The 21,916-nt window shown below is 39.0% G+C and overlaps 1 protein-coding gene across 1 annotated transcript; it reads left to right on the forward strand.

Moving 5' to 3' along the window:
• The first annotated feature begins 775 nt into the window (after nucleotides 1–775).
• Nucleotides 776–1,573, forward strand: LOC107826908 (uncharacterized). The gene has a single exon (XM_016653952.1). It carries the CDS (start codon nucleotides 776–778, stop codon nucleotides 1,571–1,573), a length of 798 nt encoding a protein of 265 aa, XP_016509438.1.
• Nucleotides 1,574–21,916: the final 20,343 nt, after the last annotated feature.

The raw sequence follows: 21,916 nt of genomic DNA on the forward strand, positions 1-21,916 counted from the left end.
ATCAACCCACGAGACCATGTACTGCATTTACAACTGGCGTGAAAGGCAATGATTTAACCAATCAAGAAATTGAATTGGTGCTGGTCAAAAAAATTGGCGAAACAATCACAAAAGGAGCACTACCGGAAAATTCTATTGATTCTTTTGCTGAGCTTGCAGATTCATTTGTAAAAGCACATTGGGAAGCTCAAAAAGTTGAGAAGAGGATGGAAGGAATCTTCAAAATAATACAAGGAGATATGTAGCTACTCAGGGAATTTGTGGATAGATTTCAGCGTGAAAGAATGATGTTACCGCATATACTTGATAACTGGGCGGCCATGGCATTTGCAAGTAATTTAAATGAAAAAAGCTTAGAAGCCATGAGGAGGCTCAACTAAAGCTTACGAGAATTCCCTGCTAACTTGGAATGATGTTCAACAGGTACAATACGAAGCTGCGTATAGAAGGAAACACCATCACCCAGTCATGAGGAGATGAAAGAACAAGTTTGAGGCGACCAAAAACTGGAAAAATGTCCGGTAAGAACAGATATGAACCTTACATGGGACCAGCAGGACGAGATTCACATTATAAATAAGAAAACCCGACGTACGGTTCTGGATCAAGAGGTAGAGATGCGGGTTCTTCATCCAAGTTTGGAAAAGAGACAGATATACGGGATAGCAATGTTAATACAAAGGCAAATATTGGTGATTACAGTTTCAATGTTAGCGCTTCTGAGTTGGTAGCTATTTTAAGAAGTATGGGAGATAAGGTACGGTGACCAAAAGAAATGATATCGAACCCTAACAGAAGAAATCCAGATTTCTGGTGCGAGTTTCATAACGACCATGGTCATAAAACAGCAGATTACAGATTGCTACAAGGTGAAATAGAGCATTTGTTAAAACAAGGTTATTTAACCGATTTGTTTAGTGAGAAGGGTAAGCAAACATATATGGAGAATAGACAAGAGCCACCAAAACCTCCGTCACCAAAGAGAACGATTAATGTGATAAACATAGGAGAGGAGGTCAACGGTGTGACATATACGGCTGCAAAAAAGACATCAAAAGTCACGGTTACCCACAAAAAGCGAGTTCGCAAAGTTTTGGAAAAGGACAACATAACGTTTGATGATGTAGGCGCAGATGGCGTGATGATCCCTTACAACGATTCACTGGTAATATATTTACTTGTGCATGATACTAATGTGAAACACATTTTGATTGATCCAGGTAGCTTCGTAAATATCATTCTTTTAATAGTGGTAAACGAGATGCAAGCTGATGACAAAATGGTGCCCAAAGCACGTACCTTATCTAGATTCGACAATTCAAACATTGTTACAAAAGGGGAAATAATGCTTACTACATTTACAGAAGGAGTTGTCAAAGATACAAAATTTCAAGTGGTAGATACAGATATGGGGTATAATATGATTCTCGGCAGACCTTGGATTCATGATATGGACGTTGTTCCGTCTACTTTACATCAGGTTATTAAGTTCCCTTCACAATGGTGGATTAACAAATCCATGGTAATCAACAGGCTTCTAGAAGTATCAATACAGTGGCAGATTCGAGCATAAAGAACGATATTGCATAAAAAAATAACAATTACAGAATTCAGTTGAGGATTTAGTAGCACAAACCTCAACTGGAGATGGGCAAATGGATATAGGTTCAAGGCCTGATATCATTCAAGAGCTAGAAGAGAATGAAAACATCAAAACAATAATATAAGAACTCGAAGCAGTGCTACTGTTTATACATTGGTCGGATAGAAAAGTTTACATCGGAACCAACCTGAGTGCAGAAATGAAAGGTAAGTTAATTGAATTCCTAAAAGCTAATGCATACTACTTTGCTTGGTCGCATTCAGATATGATAGGTATACCACCGGAGGTGATGACCCATAAACTAAATGAAGATCCATCATATCCACCCGTCAAACAAAAGAAAAGGAAGCAAGGATCCTTCAAAAATCAGGTGATTCAAGATGATGTACAAAAACTTTTAAAAATCGGGTCTATATGAGAGGTAAAATATCCTAATTGGCTAACTAATACTATAGTGATACCAAAAAAGAATGGGAAATGGCGAGTTTGTGTAGATTATACTGACTTGAATAAAGCTTGTCCTAAAAACTCTTTTCCTTTACCGCATATAGATCAACTAATTGATGCTACTACATGACATTAATTGTTGAGTTTTTAGATGCCTATTCAGGTATAATCAGATAAAAATGGATCCTTTAGATGAGGAAAAAACCTCCTTTATTACAAACATGGGGACTTATTGTTATAAAGTCATGCCTTTCGGCCCAAAGAATGTCGGAGCCACGTACTAGAGGTTAGTAACAAAAATGTTTCAAGAACACCTGAGAAAAACTATGGAAGTCTACATCGATGACATGCTAGTAAAGTCAACACAATCGGGGGATCATATCCAACATTTGTCATATACTTTTCAAATTTTCCGCAAGTTCAATATGAAGTTAAATCCCGAAAAGTGTGCATTTGACGTGTCTTCAGGTAAGTTTTTAGATTTCCTTATTTCTAACCGAGGAATAAAAGTAAACCCTTCACAGATCAAACCCATTGAAGAAATATCAGACATACTCACGAGCAAAAAAGAGGTGCAAAGGTTGATAGGCAGGATAGCATCTTTGGGAAGATTTATTTCTAAATCTTCGGAGAAAAGTTTTAAGTTCTTTTCAGTGTTGAAAAAGCAAAGCCAATTTGAGTGGACTGAGGAATGTCAACATGCACTCAAAAATCTAAAAGCATACTTGTCAAACCTAACGTTGCTAGCTAAACCAAAGGATGAAGAAAGGCTACTCATCTATCTCGTTGTATCAGAAATGGCGGTAAGTGCAGTGTTAGTACGTGAAGACAAAGACAAATAATCTCCAATTTATTATGTTTAGCAAATCTTTATTGGATGCTTAAACTCGATATCCTCATTTAGAAAAACTTGCTTTAGCACTAATCATGGCATCTAGAAAGTTGAGACCTTATTTTAGTGTCACCCTATCTCTGTAGTGACCGCTTACCCCTTAAGAAATATATTGCATAAGCAAGAACTATCAGGTAGATTAGCCAAGTGGCTATAGAGCTTAGTGAATATGATATCACATATCAACCTAGAACTGCAATAAAATCACAGGTTTTAGCAGATTTCATGGCAGACTTCAGCTCAGGGATAGTACCTGAAGCAGAAAAGGAACTACAGGTGTTCAATGGGTCTAATACGGGCACCTGGATCCTATTAACTGATGGCTCCTCGAATGTTAAAGGAGCGGGTTTAAGCAATTTTCTTATCCCACCTTCAGGAGAAACCATAAGGCAGGCAATAAAGTGTCATCACATTACTAACAATGAAACAAAATATGAAGCTGTAATTGCATGTCTGATATTGGCACAAGAACTCGGAATAACGCAGATTATAATCAAAAGTGACTCGAAACTTGTATTTGGAAAAGCACGAGACCTAATCAGACAATTCCAATCTTAGAAAATCGGGCAAATACCTAAGGAGGAAAATGCCGAAGTAGATGCGTTGGCTAATCTCGCATCCGTTGCAGAAGTAACAAACGAAGAGAATGCTTCCGTAATACATTTGTTTTATTCGGCACTTGATAAGGAAACTAACGAATTAAATTTCAATTATTTAACTTGGGATTGGAGAAACGAGATCGTTAGTTTTTTGCAGTACGGGATTCTACCTGAAGATAAGAAAAAAGCTCAGTCACTTCGACGAAAAGCTGCCCGTTATTGTTTGGATCATGGCAACTTGTATCGAAAAATATTCAGTGGGCCTTTAGAAAGATGCCTCGGACCTTCTCAAACAGATTATGTGATGAGAGAAGTATATGAGGGACACTGTGGAAATCATGCAAGAGGAAGATACTTAGTAAAAACTTTATTTAGAGCAAGATATTAATGGCCAAAAATGGAAGAAGATGTGGAAAGTTTTGTGGTTAAGTGTGATAAATGCCAACGATATGGCAACAACATGCATCGCCTATCAGAGCTATTACATCCGGTTATTTCACCATAGCTTTTTATGAAGTGGGGGATGGATATCATGGGCCCATTACCGCAAGCCAAAGGAAAGGTATGATTTTTATTAGTATTAACAGATTATTTTACCAAGTGGGTAGAAGCAGGTGCCTTCAAGCAGGTGCGGGAAAAAGAAGTCAGGGACTTTTTTGGCGAAACATTATATGCCTGTTTGGAGTTCCAAAAGAAATCGTATGTGACAATGGCTTGCAGTTCATAGGTGCGAAAATCACAGAATTCTTTCAGAGTTGGTAGATTAAAAGGATAACTTCAACAAATTATTATCCTGTGGCTATTGGACAAGCTGAATCGACAAACAAAGTTATTATTAATAACTTGAAGAAAAGATTAGAGGAGTCAAAAGGTGAGTGGCCAGAAGTGTTACCGGGAGTTTTATGGGCTTATCGAATGACATCAAAAACAGGTACGGGAGAGACTCCATTCTCACTTGTGTATGGTGCCGAAGCCTTAATCCCAATTGATATAGGTGAACCAAGTACAAGGTACACCCTAGAAATCAAAGAATCAAATAAGGAAGAGATGCGAATTAATCTCGATTTGCTTGAAGAAAGGAGAGAAGCAGCTCTAATAAGGACGGAAGCACAAAAACAAATTATTGAGCGATATTACAATCGGAAAGCTCATCTTAGATACTTCAAGATTGGGGACTTCGTCCTCAAAAAGGTTTTTCAATCAAAAAAAGCAGCCAATGCAGGAAAATTGAGTCTAAATTGGGAAGGACCTTACAGGATTCAAAGTATTGCTGGAAAGGGTGCATATGAGTTAGAAACAATGGACGGCAAAGTACTCTCATCAAATTGGAATGTTGTTCATTTAAAGAAGTATTACTTCTAAAGGAAGAACCCCCCCAGGTATCATTTATATAAGGTTTAGTTATATTCTTTTTTAATTATACTAACCATTTTAGATGATAGGCATAAAGCTAGCCCATACCAAATGCTGATATTAGACCTAAAAGACACGCGGGAAGCAAAATTATCCCTGGTCTGGGTTATACCTTTCCTGATGGAAATAAAAAGGGTTAAGCGGTCATCATCTAAAATTATACCTCTGAGTCCCGTATGTATTTTCCTTTTCAGGAAATGGATCGAATGGAATGAATAATTGAGTGCTCGAGATTTCATACTTTAAAGATCTAACACTTGGGGGACTATAGATAGAAGGCAAAGAAGACTGCAAGTCAAAGAAGATCAAAGAAGAATAAAATTCAGAAAATCAAAGAAGACTAAAAGTTAGAATTCAAGCCTGGATCAACCAAAAATCAAAAGCCAAGAGCCAAGAAACAAGTTTGGATTAAAACACCTTTGTAATAAACTTTGATAAAGTGTAAACTCGCGTAGATAAATTATAAGATCCTGCGGGGTACTAAGGTTAAAGACAATGATTAGTCATGGGTTGCAAGATATACCTGATATACCATAGAATTTTTTAAATTTGTTATAAAAAACAGTTATGAAAGAGTTGTAGATGTTAATTGAATACTTGTAAAGTGTTATGTGATTTGAAAGTTCAAGATATTAAACTTCCTCAAATTATTCATGATACTTCTTCAAAATATGTATTTTCCTATTTCTCTCATATATTTACACCAATATAAAGTTGAGATGTCTTATTCATTAGTATCGTTTATAAAAGGACCCTCTTTTATAAAATTTATATCTATGCAAAAATTACGAAATAGTAAAGTATTTTTAAATGCAAGTCAAAGATTTTAAATAAAAAACTCAAAGTAAATGAAGGATCATATATTAGAATTGGCTAAAACTAAGTGTATACTTAGTTAAAACCAAAATATTCAAACAAACCCCAAAATGAACCAAGGATAAAAACTAACCATCCATTCCAAAAAGTAAAAAAAATACTTCTTATCAAAAGTTCCAAAAACAAACTAAGTTCTAAAAGAACACTAAAGAGTAGTATCCAATGCGACATTATCAGCAGCGGGAGAGGCAGAATCCAATAAGGTATCATCAACAGCGGGAGAAGATTCAACTTGAGCAGAAGAAGCTTGAATGCCAACTTCACCAAGAGTAAGTTCATCACCTTCGGGAACGCCGACCTCAGCCTCAGGTGAATGAAAGTCTTGATTATGCTGAGTTTTCTCGATTGCTTCTTTAGCTTTAGCAATCTTAGCATTGAGATCAAAACCTTCCTTGTTAGCCTCCATTAAAGTCTCGAGGCGGGTATTCAAAAAGTCTAACTTATATCAAGTATTGATTTATCTTCAAGGGCTTCGTAATCTTTCTCCCACTAGTCAATTTCATCCTTCAACTCTTCTTTATCAATCAAAAAGGCATCATAAGAGGTCATTAAAGGGGTGAGGGAACTCTCCAAGAATTGGATCTTATCAGAAGAGACATGGAAATCTTCTTGAACCTAAGTAAGTGTTTGAACTATCTCCCCGGCATAAGTCTCCTTCTGATTAAGGAGTTCTTTCAAACCCCTTATCTCCTCGGTAGCTTTAGAAAGTTGCTAGGCAAATGAATATACTAGGATGTCTTTGTCTCTGCCAACTTTACTTGAAGAGGCTTTTTCAACTACCAATTCCACTGCCATCATCCTTACTTGTTGTTCCAAAGCACACTTCTCTTTAACTAAAAGTTCTTTCTCCAATTGAAGACCCTCATATTGTTCCTTCCAATTATCCACTTCAGTATGATAATCACTGACTAGCTGCTTAGTGTGAACATTCTTTTCATAAGCTTCGTGCCTATCAAGTTGATCTACAAAAGAAAATCTTGTCAAACAAAAGTAAATAACCACGAGGAAAAGGAAAGGGAAAATCTAAAACTTGAACCTTCAAAGATTAATGAACAATATCATTCATCCATATTAAGGAGCTGTAGGTTTCCAACATAGACTTCTCAACTGGGCCAATTAAAGGTTTTAACCATTCATCAGCTTGACCAGATTTTTTCAACATATTACCATATGTAGGGACTTCAATGGTAACCTTTTTCATCACCCTATTGCTACTAGAAGTACCAACTTCAACATGAGAAGTAGTAGAATCAGGTATGGTTGTGGAAGTAAAAGCAGCCACGGGGGGATCAGTAGCATCAGTAACATGAACGATAGATTGAGAATAAATGGGGATTGATACTGGAAGAGAAGAAAGGGGTAATTCTTCATAAACGAGACCAAAATCACCACTGTCAAAACCACGAGAAAATAGCTGATCAGTAGATTCACAAGGAAGAGCATTCATCTCTTCATCAGAACTCATTAAAGTAGCATCTTCAGGCTTATTAACAGGAACTGAACTTGGAGGAGGTGTAACTTCTTCATCTGAAATAACGCGTCTCCTGACACGAGGTCTACGAACTAAAGAACCTTCCTCTAGTTCTTTTTCTCCCTCTGAGCCACAGGCTCCATCAACCTTCCTCTTTGAAGAAGAGCTAAGAATCCTTTCTTGAGCAAGACTCACCATAAGTCTTGCAGATGAAACAAAAGTAGGACTAACACCACAAATGGAAAAACCTGATAAAAGAAAAGAGTCACGTTGAAAACTCTTAAATAAGCAAAAGAGAAAAAGAAGAAGACTAAACGAGAAAAAGTAACATGTGTTTTAACTTTCCACCTAAATCTTTGATAAAGATACTTCCACGATCTTCTCTCCATAGGAGCAACAGATAATAATTTTCCTACCCAAGCACGGAAGTCAGGGATCTCTTCAAAAACATCCATAGTTGTGGAAAAAGTAGGCATACATGAGAATCAATTTTTGAGAAAGGAAAAAAGGTGAGATACAAATACTTACGTGCAAAATTCCACTTTTCTGGAAAAGGCATGTTTTCCTCACCCACCAAACGCTAGTGGAAGCAGCAACGAAGCGAGCATACCAGACTCGATCTCTATCATCTTCAGGGCCAACTAATACTCTCTTACTTTTGACCACAAGAGCAAACACTCCATCATGAAATAGTTTGGGAGAGTAGAGATGGAGTAAGTGACGAAAAATAGAAGGCATAGAAGCCAAGTTTGATAAATAATGGAGGCATGCAACAGCTCTCCAAACAATAGGACCGATTTATCCCAAACACACATTGAAGTAACGACAGAACTCAATGATTACCAGGTCAATAGGAGGTTTAACGCCTAAGGTAAAAAGATATGTATACACGAAGAATAGCCAGTTTGGTATGAAGTTATTCTTTGGTTAGAATTAGGGATTAAAATTGGGAAGTCGGGTTTCCAATTACATTCTCTTCGAACCAGAGCAAGAAGCCCAGTGGTAATTAGAGTTGGTTAGCGATCAACACGGTCAAGGGAAGCGGCCATGGAAGAGACTTGACTCTTCATGGATTCACTATTAGTCACAAAGGATAGTTCTTGAGGGACAATTTCATCAACAGTGGGTTCACGAAGGGCTTCAGTTAAATCTTTATCTTTAGAAGAAGATCTTGGGGTTGTAGAAGCCCTAGATCTTGAAGAAGATGGTTTGGTAGCATTACCTTGAGAGGAAGAACCACGGCTAGAATAAAAGCGAGACTACGTAATCTACCACCTGTCGCGCCCCCTTTTTCTCGCGAAATCGGCTTTCGACATTTGATAACTCCTTTTGAGAGAGTAAGGAAAAGGAATTGGTTGTTAGAATCACCACCTAACGTATTAAGGTGCGTTAGGGAACCTATAGCAAATAACTCAGACTATACCAGCTTGCATCACCAGAGATCAGGTAAGGGCTCAAATTACCTTAAGGGGAAGGTGTTAGGCACCCCTCGAGGTCCACAACGGTGTATCCCAGCCGAATTTAAATTATGCGAATTAGTCTAAGGAAGCAAATAAACTATATAATAAGGATGGGGGGTCCTAAATTTTTTAGCCTATAGGATTACCCCGTGCAACATAAATAATTCTTCGTAACTCCCCCAAGACGAGGGTGTTACTCATATTATTCAGCGGGCACATACTATCATCTCCAGCTACCTGATTACTATCTTTGAGTTTTTACCTAAACTGCTCTAGTTGATTCTAACTCGTGTCCTATGCGTGCACTACCCGTCCCTTACCTAAGGTCCTGGAGGCATTGGGACCTCTATTTAGGAAAGTTCTCCTATGGTTCTCAAAATTGTAAAATACTAGGCGACAAGTAAAACAATTAGAACTTTTCAAATAAAGACAGATATGGGCTCACATTAACCTCTGTATGTAAACAGCAAATGCACGCAACTGATCTAGCAGGCTTTATTAACCTTGGAGTTCTATGGGCAGTATATCTATGTAATGAATAGGCGAGCAGTAGTATGTAGAGTCAGTTCTTAATGCGGGTGTTAGGGTCTACGTATATTTGCCTACTGATTTTAATTCAGTACAATATCTGGGCGTGTCAACAGTAAATCACAATTATAAGTCCAAAATTATTGTTCAATCCTATAGGCATGTTGTCTAAGTGATTGACAGTGATAATTGAATTCTGAATCTGTTAGTAGAATCCTATAAGCGTGACTTCTATGAGTGTGATGATTATTACCCTATAGACATGATTTCTAGGTTTGAACTAGTTTTAACTCTATAGACATGATTTCCATTATCGAACTGATTTTACTCCTATAGGCATGATTTCTAGCATTGAGCTGATTTTAATCCTATAGGCATGATTTCTAGAATTGAGCAGTATATAAGCAGAAATTAAGCCAAATATTGATCGTATACGCATGATTGCTAACATACGTTTATTGGACAGATTGATACACCCAAAGACAGGATTCTCAGCAAATCATAATGTCAATCCTATAGGCAGGATCTCTAGTATGTAAGCATAATATAGGACTTATAAGCATGTTATGAAACAACACAAATGAGATCCTATAGGTAGGATTTCTACCCGATGAAAATAAAAAACCTTTCCCGATTTTACTAAATACCCAAGAGTTGTTTGTTACAAAATTATTACATACCACATTAATGAATGAATTACATAATAATGAAATAAACTATAGAGAGCCTACAACAAGCCCAAATACACCTGGGCAACCGAGGCCTTCAAACCCTAGCAGCCCCAAGGCTCACTTTCATAGGTACAAAATAATCAATCATAGAATCTAGATCTCTAGTGTGTCAAAGTTTGCAAGGGCTTCGAGGACCCAGGGCAATGCTCATGCTAAGGGGCCAAATGCTTAGAAATGATTTAAAGGAGGTTAGTAACCAAACCCCAATGTTTAGAGTTCACAAGAGTCTCACATGGACCCCGAGCAGTACTCATATTGGGGAAGTGAAGGATAGAACCTAAAGGACCTAAGAATAGGAGTTTAAGGCAGCAGCACATAAGGAGACAATGGTAAAGGACATATTTTAAAACATGTTTGATTTTAGAAAAGCCATCATTACAGAGTTTAAAATACAGAATATATAGGTAGAATTGCATTAAAGAGACAAACAGACAAGATTTGCAAAGTTGTTCATGCTCAAATACACAGTTTTTCATAAGTTAAAGTCTGAAAGGCCTAATTAGGCTAAGTGCACATGCCAACATTTTAGGAAAGCTTTGTTGAATCACAAAAAACATTTAGACAATGTATTAAGGCAAACAGTCAGATAATCGTATGAATCCAAATGGATGCAAAACACATTAGAAGGGAAGTTATCAGGGCACATGAATGACAAGAAAGGTTTAATAATAATACAAGTTTATAAAGATTCAGGAATGATTAACTAATGAACATACTAGTATTATCCTAAAGATGCTAAGTTTAGAACAATTTCAGAACTAGCAAAATTTCATACATGAAACAATTTAAAAGACATTAAGTCGACCTCTAAGAGGATTCATATTATTCAAAAATAACCAACTTCAGAACTAACAATATCAATTATAGGACTAAAGGAAATCATAGGAACATAAAAGTGGAAGATCATGCTTAGAATGGACATTAAACATGGTGGATCATAAACACAGTTCATGGATACATAAAAATGAAATGACAAAAATATAGTCACTCACTAGTTAGGCAAGAAAACAAGAAATATACCACAATAGTCAAGAGCCCAGAATTACTTGGCCTTGGCTCTCAGCCGGCCAAGACCAGAAGCAAACAAGATAGCCTAAAGAATCAGAACCAAACCTTAAGTGTTCAGTGAGCGTATGTTGATTTTTCGTCCGTCCTAAAGGGGAAGGGGAAGGCGTTTAAATAGTGTAGTGGGGATTAAACAAGTTGGCAAGGAAATATTGTAAAATCTAACATAAATAAGGAAATCATATCATGTAGAATCAATAAGATCGAACTTTAGAAAATATTAGGTAAACCCTAATTTTAGGGAAACCATATATTGACAAAAATATAATAGAAATTGGTCACACAGTAGAATATAGGATAATCATGATCATAATAATACTTAAAATCAGAAAATCGAACCAATTTTGGTTCGATCTAAAGAGATCTGAAAACCCTAATTTAGGATAAGTAAGAATCAACAAGAGATACAGAAAATAATCGTACTTACAAAGAGTAAATGATGAATATAGACGGAATAACAAAAAATTTAAGGATTTGAACCAACGTTGGTTCGATTCTTACAAGATCTGCTTGCCATGTTTAGGCAAGCAATATAGAGAAGGACCCAGTACCAGGGAGAGGTCATATATGGCAAGAATCGGCCATGGAATCCCATATTATGTAGGATTTAGGGGGCAGCGCTAGCGTTTGACAGAGTGAGAAGGAGAGGGAGAGAGTATAGAGGTGGCTGACTAACCAAAATGGTCTCTAGGTTTTGAGGTGAGGTTATAAGGAGAAATTGAAGGAGTATTGTAAGTCGTTGATCATTTTGATCAACGACTGGGATTAGGTCGGTTCCGCACTGGGTTAGGTGGTTTGGATTGGGCTTAAGTGTTGGACCAAGGGTCTGGGTAGGTGTTTTAGGTAAATGGGCTAAGGGGGTTGGTAGTTTAGGTCTAAAATTATTGAATTTAGGGGCTATTAGTTAAATACCCAATCTAATTAATGAAATAATTTGTAAAAAATGATAGATAAAATAAGGAAAATATTATTTGTGCATAAAAATAATTAACAACACTTATTTATCATTATAAAATCATAAAAGTTATTTTTTGCATAAATAAAGTAATTATAAGTATATAAGGGCTATTATTGCAAAATATACAATTTTAGCCTAAAGATGAAATATAATTATAATAAATGCATTAAAAATATTTAAGGCTTAATATGGATATAAATGATGAAGTTAGATGATAAAATCATCATAAAAAATATTTGTGATGCAATTAATGATTATTTATACAATAAAATATGGGAATAAATTGATTAAAAAATTGTGGAAAAATTAGAAAAAATACTTGATGATGCTCATGCACTATTTTGAAAGTATATATGTATATTTGAAATATATGAGGAAAACATTGGGTAACAACAGTTGCACCTCTTTACCCGGAAAGGATGAAAGAGTTGTTAGGTAAAGAAATGATGACCGATTTTGACTGAATAGGGTGATTTGGAAGATATAGGGCGCACTCAGCTTCTAAGCTGCCTACATATCCCTGGTTTTACAGGAATCGGTCCGTGTGTTGTTCTTGATCCAACGATGGAGTAAGCCATTGGAGTTGTTGTAAGAACGGACAAGATGTTCCAAATAGGATTAATTGGGGTTTGAAATGGTTATGGGTAAATAAGGCTGGTAACGGATGATGATCGGTTACATTTGAAATAATTTGAAGAATATGAACTTTGGATGGAAACCGGAGTGAAGATTGCTCTTAGAGCGGTTGCTCCTGAGACTACCTGCAAACTCAAAAATACGACTGCATGATGTATAGATTATTGCGTAAATTCAGACATGATGTAAATTCCCTTTGGACTATGAAGGTTGTCTTTGGACAGTGAGGATGACGTTCTTAGACCATGATGTCCCAGGCCATGAATTATACGGTAAAGGATTTGCAGGCCATGAAATGATGTTCTCGGGCCTTGAAAATAGTGCCTCTGAACTATGACGCCTTTGAATAATGATTTATTGAGAGATCCTCAGGCCATGGCATGGTGTCTTCCGGCTATGAGGATGATGCCTTCGGACTATGACGCCTTTGGACAAAATGGCGATGTTTCAGCCCATGAGATGCAAAGACATGATGCTGGGTCATATGCGAAGCGAAACAAGACAGAGCTTAGCCCCGAGAGAAGAGGACAATGCAAGTTTTAGAATAGAGCAATACTTATGCAATGGGAGACAATACTTAGTCTCATGCAGGAATTGAGACAGGGCTTAGTCTCATGCAACGAGAAGGCAATGCTTAGCCTTATGCAAATGGGGAGGCAACGCTTAGCCTCATGCAGGAATTGAGATATGGCTTAGTCCCGTACAAAGAGAAGGCAATGCTTAGCCTTATATAAATAGGGAGGCAGGGCTTAGCCTCATGTAAGAATTGAGGCAGAGCTTAGTCTCATGCGAAAAGAAGGCAATGCTTAGCCTTATGCAAATGGAGAGGCAGTGGTTAGCCTCATGCAAGAATTGAGATAGAGCTTAGCTTATGAAAAGAGAAGACAATGCTTAGCCTTATGCAAATGGAGAGGCATGGCTTAGCCTCATGCAGGAATTGAGACACGGCTTAGTCTCATGCAAGGAGAAGGCAATGCTTAGCCTTATGCAAGTGGGGAGGAAAGGCTTAGCCTCATGCAAATGTAAGAGTAAGAGTGAAGTATCCTTAGCTGGTAATATATTCATGGCGATTCGGTTGTTGTGATGATGCTTCTGGCGGAACCTATTCCTGCATCTAAAGAAAAATTGTGAGTTTTGCGGGGGAGGTTGGTTCGTGCCTTTGTCTGCTTGCTTTGCTTCGCTCTGCCCGAGGGTCCTGTTCAAGTCACCATGGGCAGCATTTGGCTAGAAAATAAAGTTTCTTTTCAAAATGTATAAATGTATAGTTTTCAAAGATATAGTAATATGCAAATTAGAAATCTGTTAGATGAACCAGTAACTGTGACGTTATTAGAGACATTGCAACCTTCTTTACCATAGAATTTTGAGGGTCCTCCTCAAAATTCTTCCCCAGTAATCTAAATGACCTTCTGGCTATTCCGTATGTAATGTTGTTGGCTGAACTTGCTTCGAAATTTTAAGGGTCCTCCTCAAAATTCTGCCCCAGTTTTGATTGTGGGGAAAATGGAAATTTTATTGAATTGTGACCGAACCCACAGGGCTGCCTACGTATCCCCTCTTACATGGGAATCACGTCAAGCGTAGTTCAATTACATCATATGAAGAAACATAAATAGTTTACACATAAGTATCTTTTGACTGCATCTAAATTGATAGGCTTTGGCCAGATTTCTCCATCCATTTCTGCGAGTATGAGTGCTCCTCCTGCCAATACTCTCTGAACCATGTAAGGACCTTGCCATTTAGGTGAAAATTTCCCTTTGGCTTCATCTTGATGTGGGAAGATCCGCTTCAACACCAACTGCCCTGGTGTGAAATGTCTAGGTTTGACCCTTTTATTGAATGCTCTAGACATTCTATTCTGATAAAGCTGACCATGACACACTGCATTCATCCTTTTTCCATCTATGAGAGCTAATTGCTCATAACGGCTCATTATCCATTATGCATCACTGAGTTCAGCTTCTTGTATGATCCTTCAAGAAGGAATTTCTACCTCGTCGGGGATGACAACTTCGGTACCATAAACCAGCAAATAGGGAGTTGCCTCGGTTGATGTGCGAACTGTGGTATGGTATCCCAATAAGGCAAATGGTGACTTATCTTGCCATTTCTTGTGATTCTTTACCATTTTCCTTAGTATCTTCTTGATGTTCTTGTTGGCAGCCTACACGGCTCCTTTCATTTGAGGCATGTATACTATAGAGTTTTTGTGCTTGATTTTGAAAGTTTCACACATGGCTTTCATCAGATCAGTGTTGAGATTGGCGGCATTGTCAGTGATGATGGACTCTGGAACCCCGAATCTACAAACAATACGATCCCTGACTAAATCTGCGACAACTTTCTTGGTTATCGCTTTGTAGGATGCAGCTTCAACCCACTTACTAAAGTAATCGATGGCCACTAAAATGTACCTGTGCCCGTTTGAAGCAGTGTGTTCGATTGGACCAATGACATCCATTCCCCAGGAAGAAAAATGCCAAGGCGCACATGTTTCATTGAGTTCATTTGGCGGCACTCATATCATATCTGCCTATATCTGGCATAGGTGGCATTTCTGGACATACCAGATACAATCTGTTTCCATAGTCATCCAAAATTATTCGGCCTTGAGTATCTTCTTGGCTAGAACAAAATCGTTCATATGTAGGCTGCAGGTTTTGGCATGTATTTCCTCGAGCAATTTGGAAGCCTCTTTGGCATCAACATACCTTAATAGTCCTAGATCAGGTGTTCTTCTATGCAAAATTCCTCTGCTTTGGAAGAAATGGTTGGACAGCCTTCGTAGTGTGCATTTCTGAGTATGGTTCGCCTGCTCTAGGTACTCTCTTTTTGCCAAATATTCCTTGATGTCATGGACCATGGATTTCCATCTATTTCTTCTTCGACATGAGCAAAATATGTCGGCTGATTGTGGATTCTCACTGGAATGGGATCGATGAAATTCTTGTCTGGATGTTGTATAATTAAGGATAGGGTGGCCAATGCATCTGCAAATTTATTCTCGATTCTGGGGACATGACGGGAACCTCTTCATCATCTTGTACGTGATGTAGATATGGCAGTATCTGGGTGTTTTTCGTAGCCCACTCTCTTTGTACTTGATGCACCAGTAGGTCTGAGTCACTGATTACCAACAGTTCCTAAACATTCATGATGACGGCCAAATTGAGCCTTAATATGCACGCTTCATACTCAGCTATATTATTGGTGCATAGAAACCTAAGTTTTGCGGATATCGGGTAGTGCTGATCGGTTTTCGATACCAAGACGGATCCGATATTGACTCCCTTGAAATTTGCAGCTCCATCGAAAAGCATTCTCTAACCGTCGTACGCTTCAGCAATATCCTCTCCTACGAATGACACTTCTTCGTCAGGAAAATACATTTTAGTGGTTCGTATTCTCCTCCTACAAGATTTTCAGCTAAATGATATGCTAATGCTTGTCCTTTGACTACGTTCTAAGTTACATGGATGATATCGAACTCACTCAACAATATTTGTCATTTGTCCAGCTTCCCTGTAGGCATGGGTTTCTGAAAGATGTGCTTCAGAGGATCTATCCTTGATATGAGGTATGTAGTATAGGCACAGAAGTAGTGCCTCAATTTTTGAGTTATCCATGTCAGAGCACAGCAAGTGCGTTCTAGCAGAGAGTACTGTGCTTCATAAGGTATGAACTTCTTACTCAAGTAATACATGGCTTGCTCATTTCTTTCCGTCTCGTAATGTTGTCCCAAAACACAACGGAAAGCCCTATCTAATATAGACAGGAAGAGTAGCAGTGGTCTACCAGGCTCTAGCAGGACTAGAACTGGCGGTGTGGACAGGTATTCCTTGATTTTGTCAAAAGCCTTCTGATAATCCTCGGTCCAATTGGTTGCGACATCCTTCTTTAACTTTTTGAAAAATTGTTCACATATTACTGTGGACTGTGCTCTGAAGCGGCTGATGTAGTTGAGGTGTCCCAGGAAACTCATCACATCCTTCTTGTTCTTCGGTAGTAGTAATTCTTGGATAACTTTAACCTTTGACGGGTCCAACTCGATTCCTCGGCGGCTGACGATGAGTCCCAACAATTTTCCGGTAGGAACCCCGAATGCACATTTTGCGGGGTTCAGTTTTAAATTGTACTTCCAGAGCTAGTCAAAGAACTTCCTCAAGTCTTCTTTGTGATCTGTGGCTTTCTAGGATTTGATGATAACGTCGTCAACATATACCTCTATTTCCTTGTGTATCATATCATGGAAGATGATCGTCATGTCTCTCATATAGGTGGCCCCAATATTCTTCAGACTGAATGGCATCATTTTGTAGCAATACACTCCCCATAGTGTAGTGAAAGTTGTTTTCTCTATATCTTCTTCGTCCATCCAAATCTGATGATAACCTGCAAAGCAATCTACAAAGGATTATCATGCTTGGCGCAATTGTCGATCAGAATGTGTATATTTGGAAGTGGGAAATCGTCTTAGGACTTGCTCTGTTTAAATTCTGATAGTCAACACACACCTTGACTTTCCCATCTTTCTTTGGAACCGGCACAATGTTGGCTAACCAGGTTGGGTACTCAACTACCTGAGGACTTTGGCTTTGATCTGCTTAGTGACTTCCTCTTTGATTTTTAGGCTCATGTATGGTTTGAACTTTCTGAGTTTCTGCTTCACTGGAGGACACATTAGATTGGTAGGCAATTTATGAGCCACTATGGATGCGCTCAGACCGGTCATGTCATTATATGATCACGCAAAAATATCCTTATATTCTTTCAGGAAATGAGTGTATTCTTTCTTCTTTGACGGTGACAGGTGAATACTTATGTGAGTTTCTTTGATGGTTTTAGAAACTCCCAAATTGACTATCTCGGTTTCGTCTAGGTTGAACTTAGGCTTATTCTCAAAATTCTCTGATAACTTCCTCAGGTATCTCATCTTCTTCTTCCGAGTCACTATCCTTATATTGCGTTGTCTCGTTACATGTCACAACCATTGGTTCATCAAGGTAAGAAATAGTAATGTTGTAGAAGAAAAATACAAAAGATAACAATAATAGAAGATCAAATTATTTGATAAATGCTGAAACGTTAAAAAATATCGTCTAGATGACTTCAAAACAATGTTTTCCAAAACAAAATACTAAAAGAAAGATTTTTTTAAAAAAAATGCTCAAAAGACTTGTTTTTCAAATAATATTAGTAGGCATGCTACCGGGGACTCGTCTAGCCCTGGATGGTGTGGTGGTCCAGTTCCTGAGAAATGCTCCCCTCTCCACCATCTGAATGATAATGCCTTCTTCCTCCTCCTCCTCTTCATATATCACATTGCAATCCATATCTTCGTCTTTAAAGAACAGATTCTTTAGCCCAGCCAAAGCTTCTTCTTCTTCGGATCCCCATATTCTGTCGGCCTGATGGAAGGTCTGACTCAGATGCAGCACTGGCTACTTAAGAGGGTAATAGGGACCACGCCATGGTGGCGACCAATCATCATATTCTTTCCATGTATACGGATATCCAAGCCCAAAAGTTGTACCATGATGTTTCAGCTGTATTGGTTTGGTAATGCCCTGAAGTTTCTTCCCAAGCCCTTTGTCAGGTTCATACCCTGACCATGCCAGTATGCTTTCTATTTTGCTGCTCCATCATTTATCTTTCTCAATTGCATTGACACGCTCGATGCGGTGATAAGTTTCTCTACCCAACTTCCTTTTGTTCTCTACGACCTAACCAATTTAATTGGTGTAGATGGGATTGTTCCCATCTCCATGAATGATTACCTCTTGATGATTCCATTCAAATTTCACAGCTTGGTGCAAAGTGGACGCAGCAGCCCCAGTGGCATGTATCCAGGGTTGTTCCAACATCAGATTATATGAGGCAGATATGTCTAGCACTTGAAATTTGACATCGAACAAAGTAGGACCCATCTGCAAACATAAATTGGTTTCCCTAATCGCGGCTCTTTGTGACCCATCAAATGCCTTCACATTCATAGTTCATGCTCGTATTTCATGCAAACCCTTTCCCAACCTTTTCAGAGTTGTCAGCGGATAGATATTGAAGCTGGACCCTCCGTCTATCAAAACCCTGACAATGACCTTATCCTCACATTGCACCGTGATTTGCAGTGCCCTGTTGTGTCTCTATCCCTCAGGCGGCAACTTGTCTTCATGAAAAGTGATCTTGTGGCTCTCCAGCACTTTCCCCACTATGTTGGCCATTTCTCCGCTGGTGATATTGTTGGGCACATACGCTTCATTCAACACTTTCATTAGAGCATTCCTATGCGCCTCAGAATTTTGTTGCAGCGACATGATGGATATCTGAGCGGGAGTTTTGTTCAGATGATCAACAACAGAGTATTCTTTTACCTGTACTTTCTTCTAGAGATCATCTGGATCAGTTTCAATGATGGGTTATTTGGCAGCAGCTTCCTTGCTTGTTCCTCCCAAATTTTCAGGTATATAGATTCTTCTAGTTTTGATCATCCCTTGTGCAGCAGCAGACTTTTCCATTTTTGCTTTACCTCTTCTCCTAGCTTCAGCAACATAATCCCAAGGTACGACATTAGAATTGAAGGGTGGTGTGGACGCCACCGTCACAGTTAAGGGTGTGGTTACTTCTACTTCAAATGGAGTAGGTGTAGTTGCAGGTGCTGTCATTTCGATTTCAAACGATGCTGATGTGGCTACCTCAACTTTGACCGGTGGCTATATCTGTACCACAATAAGAGTGAGTGTGACTGCATGTTTCTTAGGGTCGTCACCCTCCTAAATAAGCCCAATTGACCCTTCAGGATCCCATTCTTCATCAGTTTCTATCACATTTACTCCTTCATCCCTATGATCTGGGATGGGATTGTTGCGAACATTGGGTGCGGCTTCCTTTGCTTCTATGACTTTGGTATCAATCAGGGTCTGAATCTTGTCTTTCAGAGTGTGGAATTCATCAATAGTATGCCCCTTCATGCCGGAACGGTATGCTCATGTTTTGTTTGGGTTGACCCATTGGGAGCAGTTTTCCATGGCGACAGCGGGAATGGGCTCAGCAATAGGGGTGTATTATCTGGGCGGCCTGCGATCAAAATTGGGTCTGGGTTTCTGATAGTTTTGACGGGTTGGAGGTGAATGATAATAGGCTGGCTGGGTGTTATAAGTGTGGTAGGCGGTAGCGGGTTGAGGATATATGGGAGGTGAAGATTTGTATATGGGTAGAGGTGTTTGGTATGTGAGTGGAGATTTAGGTCCTTGGGCTAGTATCACTGCTCCTATCTATTTCTTCCTTGATAGAACTCTCAATTGTAATACTTTGTTCGTGGCCTGCAATGCCTCAAAATTTGTTACCATTCCGCTACTAATCCCTTCTTCAACCCTTTATCTAAGTTTGATGATATCGGAGAACTTGTGTTTTTCGATGACCATTAACCTCTCATAGTATTGTGGATCTTGGGCCCTGACGAAGAATTTGTTCATCTGTTCTTCTTCTAGTGCCGGCCTGACCTTTGCAGCTTCTAACCTCCATCGAGTAGCATACTCACAGAAAGTCTCTATCGGTTTCTTCTTGAGGTTCTGTATGTAGAAGACATCCGGTGTATTTTCTGTATTGAACCTAAATCTATTCATGAAGTCTAATGCCATGCTTACCCAATTAACCCATTTCTTGGGATTTTGATGTACGTACCAAGATAGGGCGTCTCTAGTGAGACTTCTTATGAATAGCTTTATGTGAATCCTTTCATCCTTTCCGACCCCCATAAGCTTGTCACAATATGTTCTTAAATATACCTTCAGGTCACCCGTCCCGTCAAACGTCTCGAATTTAGGAGGTTTGTAACCCTCCAGCAGTTCCACGTCTAGCTGAATGCATAGATCCTCATAATTCAGACCTTCAATTCCTTTGCCTCCTTCAACACCCTAGACTCGGCTTGTGAGCTTCTTGAGCTCCTCTGCCATATTCTTAATGAGCAAGCCCTTCTCAGCGGATTCTAGTGTGTATGAGATTGGTTGAGTGGAGTGAGGTAAGGTTTCCACATATATGGGATTATTTTGGTAGATGCCGGGGGTTTGAGTGTAGTGGTGATCATTAGTTGAATTTTGCGGATCAGGGATAGGTTGTGGGGTATCCTGAGGAGTATGGTAAGTGGTTTGTGGGTATTGAGTCGGGATATGCTGGTGTTGAGGGGGTGTCGGTATGGGTAGAGGATTAGGATTTTAGGAGGTGTTGCGTATTGGTGGGGTGCGGGAGGATTTTGTGGAGGTTGGTTTTGTGTGTTTTGAGGAGGTACTAGGTTATGAGCATTTTGTTGGTTAATGTCGTGGACATTTAGGGTGAGGGAAAGGTTTGCCAGGTTGCGGACCTGCTCAAGCTCCCCTTGCAATTCTAGTAACTTTTGTTCCAACCGTAGGACCAAATCATTTTGTGCCGGAGTACTCTAACCGTCTGAAGTTTCCACATTCTCAGCATATGTAGTGTTGTCTTTTCTGACACCACTCATATCATCCATCTTAGCTTTTCCCTTGCTTTTCGAATCACTTGGAGGAGAAGGAGGTGGAGGGCCTCTGGATCTGGTGTGATATGCTGATGTTGCTAGTATGTGCAAACCAACCTTAGGGGATGGGAATAATCAAAAGAAAAAAAACAAAAAATAACCAAGTCAATCAAGATTCTGCAAAGTATTTGCAGTATTTAAACATGTATTGCAGAAATGTAAATTCGCGTCCTAATTTGGGAACCTCGTTGTGCCCAAGGTAGGCCTAGCGACAAGAAGATTTGGAGAAATTTAATGCCGATAAATGCCTCATTTCATTAATGTAATAAATAAGACAAACCTAAAACGACAATAAATAAATGAGTCATTAATCGCATTTGCCTTATTACATTCGAATTCTAAAACGATTCTAAAAATAGATAATCTTAATCTACTTGGTCCCAAAGGGATCTTCTCCAGGCTTGACCCTCTTGGCTCCGTCGATCAGATTCCCTAGGTCGAGCATGTCCAGCAGCAGATACTCCCATGCTAGGTTTCGTTACCCTCTGAATTCTGAAAGTCTATGACTCTTTTCCTCATCTTCCCCTCTAACTCCATTAGACCCTGCTCCAGATATTCCAACCTTTCCGTTGATCTAGCAGCCATTTCCCTCCATTTGTTAATTGATTCTATGTCAATCTTGTGTTGTTCCAAATGCCTGGCCTCAGACTCTAGGACTCTTTTGCGTAACCTCTTATACTTCACCT

This window comes from Nicotiana tabacum, chromosome 6 (genome assembly GCF_000715075.1).
Source record: "Nicotiana tabacum cultivar K326 chromosome 6, ASM71507v2, whole genome shotgun sequence".
NCBI lineage: Eukaryota > Viridiplantae > Streptophyta > Magnoliopsida > Solanales > Solanaceae > Nicotiana > Nicotiana tabacum.

Excerpts from the sequence above, each read along its gene's own strand:
- LOC107826908 (XM_016653952.1), top strand. The coding sequence starts at position 776 with ATGATATCGAACCCTAACAGAAGAAATCCAGATTTCTGGTGCGAGTTT.